Source organism: Fulmarus glacialis, unplaced genomic scaffold (genome assembly GCF_000690835.1).
Source record: "Fulmarus glacialis isolate BGI_N327 unplaced genomic scaffold, ASM69083v1 scaffold10967, whole genome shotgun sequence".
NCBI lineage: Eukaryota > Metazoa > Chordata > Aves > Procellariiformes > Procellariidae > Fulmarus > Fulmarus glacialis.
The window spans coordinates 114,802-121,475 of NW_009221456.1; the positions used below are offsets into that span (position 1 = coordinate 114,802).

Consider the following 6,674-nt stretch of genomic DNA (forward strand, 5'->3'; position numbering starts at 1 on the left):
TGTAGGGTCTGAGTTTGGCTTTGCTATAAACACTCAGAGAATTTTATAAGCATCAGATTAACTTGTGCTATCATTAAGCTGCAGGAAATTAAACACAAACATTTACAATTCATACTGAACCTTACAAAAGCAAGTTAGATGCTGAATCAAAGCTACCATTGCTTTCTTATTAAACTCTGCCAACTCTCTTCAATTTATAAAACGCAGACTTAGTTTATTCTGTATCTTAGCACGCTGACTTCATAATGCGTAGAGTATGAAGTAATAGATGGCTATTCACTGTAGCACAATGTTTGAACTAAACGTCAGGAAGCAGGTTCTGCTCAGAATCTTCTGATTAATGTGTGACTGACATATTTAACATTATTTTACACACAAGTTGGTTCATTAAACTGTGTATGTTCTATGACTTTTTGGAAAAAAAAAACAAAACAAAAACCAACCTGTTTCATACAAACCATGGCTTCTCAGCATTGACAACAATGACCAAAGAACCCATAGAGCATGCAAAGTGTACTACATGTAAAACAGGTGTCTGCTTTTCTGTAGCCTGAAGAATCAACTGAGAACATCTTGGTGCTTAGTAAGGAATTACAGAACTTACATATTCATCGATAGGGTCTCCCACAGTGGGTGAATAAATGATTCTGTACTGCCGGACTGGCCCATCAGCATGGTCCCATTGTACAGAAAGGCTATTTGTGGTCTCATCGAACACTCTCACATTCCTTGGACCACTGCGAGGCACTAAAGAAAGAAAATATAGAAGGTTGTATGAGCACGATTCTTCCAGTTCAGTGTCACTCTCACTGATTCAAATGCTGCCCTGAAGCCAAGGGCCCTCCCTGAAACCCTGAATAAACATAAACAGGTAGATTTAGTCAATGATCATATAGCAGTGCCTGAAGGTCTTAAATAGAAATAGGGCCTTAACTGGAGGAACTGGAGCAGTATGGAAGGGAGAGAACATCAGAGGGATGTGCAAAATGAGCATCTACATACATTCTGCTTCTCAGACTCTTGCAGACAAGTATAACTATAGCCTGTCACATCTGCAAGTTTTAGATGAATATGGGGATTTAACAAAGGAAGCATAGAAGCAGCAAAAAAGGGGTGACCTGTTACTGCCATAGACAGTTTCTTTACACGTTATTTCTAGAATGAATTTTAAAGAAGCCAAGCATAAGCCAACCAAGATCCCGCAAGCTAAGTAGTAACAAAGAGGTTTTGGTGTTTAGGCATCTCCAGTAAAAAACAAACATCTGGGGAGGTTGACATATACAATTATCATGTAAGACACAGAACATGAAGCACACTTTTTTTCTGTTGACAGCAAATTCTACCCATCTTAATAGGCTATTTTTTTTTTTCCAAAAGACAAATTGCTATTTATCTGTGATCACATTTTAAAGAACAGTCTTTAAACTCTTAAACATTCAAATTAGACTTATTTCACAAGTGAAAATTACTTTTCTGATTATGCATATACCACAACTGCCAGACAACATAGCAAAAGCTCCCTTCCATGGAGGTCTATAATTGCTTCAGCCGTAACTCAGACGCATTGATCTCGGAGATGCACTGAATGGCTTACACTAATTGTGATTGTAAACAATTTTATAAATTCTTCATACACCAATATTGACATATATTTCACAAAGCAAGTACTGACTGCATCTTACATGTTCTTCCCTGTGCTTGGCTTGGATTTCCTTCTCCATCTGCATACAGAGCTATAACATTTATTGAATAAGCAGTGTCAGGAGTCAAGCGCTCCAGCATCACATCACGAGTGTTGCCTGGTACCACAATCTAAAACAGAAACAAAAGGCACCTATATAAAAAAAGCTTCAGTTTATACCACGTCTTGCTAGAATGAACAATTTGAGTGAAATATAGAAAAACTGGGAACATGACCATGCTGCATATTTTTCAAGAAAAATAATACAAGTTTAAAATAACCAAACAATACTGATAAAAATTCAAGAGCAGGTACAAAAATAATGACAAATTCATTCTGCAAATAGAATTGTTATTTTTTACATTTTACATAAAAATAGTTCAGAAAAAAAGAAGAAACATTCAGGAACAGAAACCAAAAACGTAAATTCTTTCATGGTTTACTGACATATAAAGGACATTTTCTAACAGGTACTAATAGATAGGGTCCCACTCACGTGTGAAGTAACATGCAGTTTCACTTTACAGATGCAAATGATTCATTAAAAATTCTTACACTTCCTTACATAAAAACATATTCATCTATACGTGTACAATATTGGATGTACATTTTGTGTGAGTACATTCACAGGCTTAGCTCTAAAACTGCACCTGGATTTCTACACAAACCCAAGAACTCTTACTTCACATCTGGAGGGCAAATTTTTACCCGTATCGAGACTTACTGCTCACCAAGACCTACTTAAACGTTAATGATTTGGGGTAGACAGATGGTTTAGTGGTAAAATCACATAAACTTGGCATCTGGTTTCATAATTAAACATTTCCTAATAAATATTTGTTGTTTCCTTCTCTCTTTTTCAAAAAAAAAAAAAAGGTTTTATTTTAACTCATATTTACCTACAATATGATAAAGGATACTCAATCCTCAATACTCAGTTTTAAATGGGAGAGTCTTATTTCTTATTTCTTTTATTTCACCAAATCAAGCATTTATTTACAATGGACTAAATTCCTGTAGACACAGTGTTTTCAGCTCGGACACTCCTGGGCAGACAGTTGGCCTCAGTTTATTATTATTGTTCTACACTCGTTGAAGGAAGCAATATCCTCCACACACTTTTAAGGAATAGTATAAAACCTAAATTACTTACAGATTCTGATGGCCTTGGGCCAGACAGTGGAGAGTAATTAATTCTATATTGCTGTACTGGACCTGGAGCAGGTTCCCATCGGACATTCATGCTGTTTGGTGTGGGATTGTAAACTTGAATGTTTCTTGGTGTTCCTCTCTCCACTAGATCAACGATATTTTAAATTAAGTTTTACAAAGTTGCTTACGTAAGTTCTAGTTCTAATTAAATTTACAACAGTGCTCAAAGGAAGCTGAAAAGCACATCAGCCCAAGATAAACACAGTACCTTTGTTACCCCAAAATCTACAAATCTAAGAATCTCAGTGATTAGTCTTTACAAACATCCCTGCCAGGGAGCAAAGTACATATGTTTATGCTGCAAATTGAAGGTACGACCATAACACTTTGTTACCTTTGTTACCTACCTTACCTAGACAGCTATGAAAAGTAGCCACAAACTACACTTTTTAGCTCATGCAGATATTAGGAGCTCAAACTCCTGGAAAATTTTAAGTACATGGTATGGACATAAGCATGGATTAACATGAATATTTTCCATTTGTTCACTAGTATTGCTACTGGCACTACAATTAAAATTTTACTATTGTGTGGAGGTAAACAGTAAGTTCGCTGCACAACATGAGAGCTGAGCTTGCCTGAGATAAGTGGACTGAAAGCCTCCACCCGAATAAGCAAAGAAAACGGAATAAGTTACAGAGCTGCAACCATAACCAAGCATGTAAACAGAGTTTCTTACACTTATGTTTTAGCTTTGGGGAAAATAAACTTCCACATTTGATGTAAAATCAATTTCTAATGATCTGAGTCAGTCACACAAAAATCCTAATATTTTCTTGAAAAGGACTATTTTACTTACAAGTCCTTCCAGTGTCAGAGGCACGTCCACCATCCCCCTCTGGGAAAACTGGAACCACAGTTACAGTGTAAGGTGTGTTGGGTTCAAGAGTCCTCAGGATGACATAGTTTGTGTTTCCTGGTACTGTGTTCTACAGATTTAAAAAGAAAGGTACGGGCATGACATTTACATAAATATGCAAAAAGTTTAAGCTTTTTTGTATCTCCCTTACTCCTCCATCACCTCTCATTTCTGGACTGGATGTGATAAAAACTTTACAAAAGGTGAAGCTTGAAGTAACAGGGTTCATGGTATCTTCTGGAATTCCCTTTCAAGAAGGTTCTGTCTTGGACTTAATAAACATGGTTGTTAAGTCCTATGCTGTCCTATACAATCCCTTACAGCTATCTTAATTTTTGGGTTCAGATCCCGTTCTACTAGTAACAGTAGCAGAATCTGCAGTGATCTTTTTGATGACTACTATTTAGCAGCTCAGAGCCATTAAAAGGTCACTTTCTAAATCAAAAAAATAAATATTACATAACACTACAACATGCTAATGACAAGAAGTAATGAGCAACTCATGTTAGAAAGTAAAACTCCACAGCATTTGAGAATATTTATCATAAGTATCTCTAGATGCTATTGAAACAGTGGCAATTCATGTACTCCTCATTTCACAGGCACATCAAATTGCATAGATGTAGAAAAAGAAACACGAGTGGGAAAGAATAATATTTTCCCAGTCTGCAACAAGGGTTCTCATTTTCAAGATTGTTTTAGCTCTTTAGCAATTAAGTAATTGTAGAAGATTAGAATAAGACACCTATGTGGATTTTTCTGCTTTCACAAATATCATCCAGCTGGCTGCCTACATGACTTCTTAGCAGTAAAAATGGGTAGAAATGAAGTCTGCTGACTTTATAGCCTGTTTTACACCCTGAAGTCAGCTTTACATTCACACACACGGCCCTAAGAATAAACAAACAAAAAATTGTGTGTGGTATTAAATCCCTGTGCTAAGAAATAATCATTGAAGGTCTACTATGTAAAATCAAACATCTGTAATACATATGGGAGTAACTGACTTTCATGGAGTTGCTCTGCATTTTCTCCAGGGTAGCTATGAACAGAAAAAAAGCCAGTGCATAGGCAAACAAGACCCACTCAACAATATTTCTCTTACTAGCACTATGAGCTGCAATTTATCTGAGACAGTTAGTGAGATCCACACAAAGTATTTACCATTTCTTCTGCACCTCCAGCTGTAGGTCCATAAAACACTTTATACTGGCGAGGACTTCCTTCTGCATGATCCCATCGAACGTTCAGAGTACTGGTGGTTGGGTCATAAACTAGCAAGTTCTTCACAGTAGTGAGAGGTTCTGAAACAGATCAATGAGCTGTCAGAAATGTGGAGCCACATTCTCTCACCTGTGCTGCCAGATCATGCCTATGTAACGTATCATTAGAAAATATAAAAAACAACAGATTTAATAGTTCATGTTAAATATTATTTGTTTTCATTAATCAGAACACATCAGCCCCATTCAACAGCATAAGGAATGCTAAACATAGTAAGAAAAATTTCTTTCTGGACACTATTTTAGAACTATACAATTAGTTCATTAGATTGTTTTCCTCATTCCTTACCAAACACATTGCTATGTCTGACTTTCCATTGCAGGCTCGAAAGTAAACTAAGTACAAGTTAATTGATAAATTTATTAATAAATTTATAGTTAAATAATTAATTAATTAAAAATAGTGAATTGGTTTTTATGCCTGAAGTGTCTCTGGTAGCAAATCTCTCAGTGGTTTCTATAGCAGGATCAAAACAATGCTACCAACATAAAACAGTAGAGCCTGAAAGTGCACATTGTAAAGGTCAGCCTCTGAATGAAAGTGCTGACAGGAAAATAGTAAACTTACACCTAACAGCACACATAAGAGAGTCACATGCCTTCAGATGCTTTAAGGTGTTTACTAAATTGTGGCATAAGACAATTAAACAGATTAAAATGAGGAAGAAGTTCCATAGTAGCACTAGGGTTTCTCTCAGCCTTAAAAGCTGGGCATTGAATATAAGGTAGTGGTCCAGGGTTTCTCTACAGCCAGTAGACTGAAAGGCCTTCTTACTTTAGATACTTGAAACCCATCAAAGGACAAATGACAAATACAGATGGGACGAATTTCACCACAAGAAATTTTTCTCAGCTGATTTGAAAAGCAATACATCAATATTGTTTCACACCTAATAGGAAGATCTCAAGAAGTTACTTACTGGTCCTGCCTCGTCCTGTCATTCGTCCCCCTTCACCATCTGCATACATTGATGACACAGTAATAGCATATGGTGTGTCAGGCTGCAGCTTCTGTATCACCACACTGTTCTGCCGCCCTCCAACCATAGTCTGCAGTAAAACAAAAGAAAAAGATTAAAATCCCTTTTATGCTGCCCCTTTTATGCTTACTCTTATAGTGAAGAATGTAAGCATTTGATGCAGAGTAAAAAATTCTATGATATATCATATGCTGCAATGCTCTTGTGACTGACACTGGCAGTAGACATTGAACAATAATAATATTTAGTACATGTTCATCTTAGCAAGTTCAGACAGAGTCCAGTGACACAAAGCCAGTATTCTTTAAGACCTCCAAACTTGCACATAACCACAACTATATATCAATTGCTAGTTCTGTGCCAGCACAAAGCTGTTTCTCCACATTGCCTCTGACTATATTGTATTGACATCAATGAGTGTCTTTTATTCATTTTGACATTGGGCTCTGTATGCTTCACTCTCAGGTAGAATGCAAGCATGGAATAAATTACAACTCCGTAGATCCCTCAGGTAGATTTGATACAATATCAACATTGTCTCTCTTTGATTTCAAAAATTTTACAGCATGATACTTCAGCTTCCAAAACATCTTTGTTAAGAGTCTAAAATCATTATGTATCTTTCATTTTAATTTTTCTTTTACAAATAATCCTGTAAT

General features: G+C 36.3%; 1 protein-coding gene across 1 annotated transcript in view; it reads right to left on the reverse strand.

Annotated features, from left to right (window-relative positions):
• LOC104079190 (collagen alpha-1(XII) chain) overlaps positions 1–6,086 on the reverse strand; it is a 49,143-nt gene extending 43,057 nt beyond the window's left edge. The window contains exons 1-6 of the mRNA XM_009581131.1: positions 5,956–6,086; positions 4,917–5,056; positions 3,693–3,822; positions 2,835–2,977; positions 1,683–1,812; positions 605–747 (exon numbers count right to left, since the gene is read on the reverse strand). Of these exons, the coding sequence (XP_009579426.1) occupies positions 605–747; positions 1,683–1,812; positions 2,835–2,977; positions 3,693–3,822; positions 4,917–5,056; positions 5,956–6,082 (813 nt within the window). The 5' untranslated portion in view covers positions 6,083–6,086. The remainder of the gene's footprint in view (positions 1–604; positions 748–1,682; positions 1,813–2,834; positions 2,978–3,692; positions 3,823–4,916; positions 5,057–5,955) is intronic.
• Between the last annotated feature and the right edge of the window lie 588 nt (positions 6,087–6,674).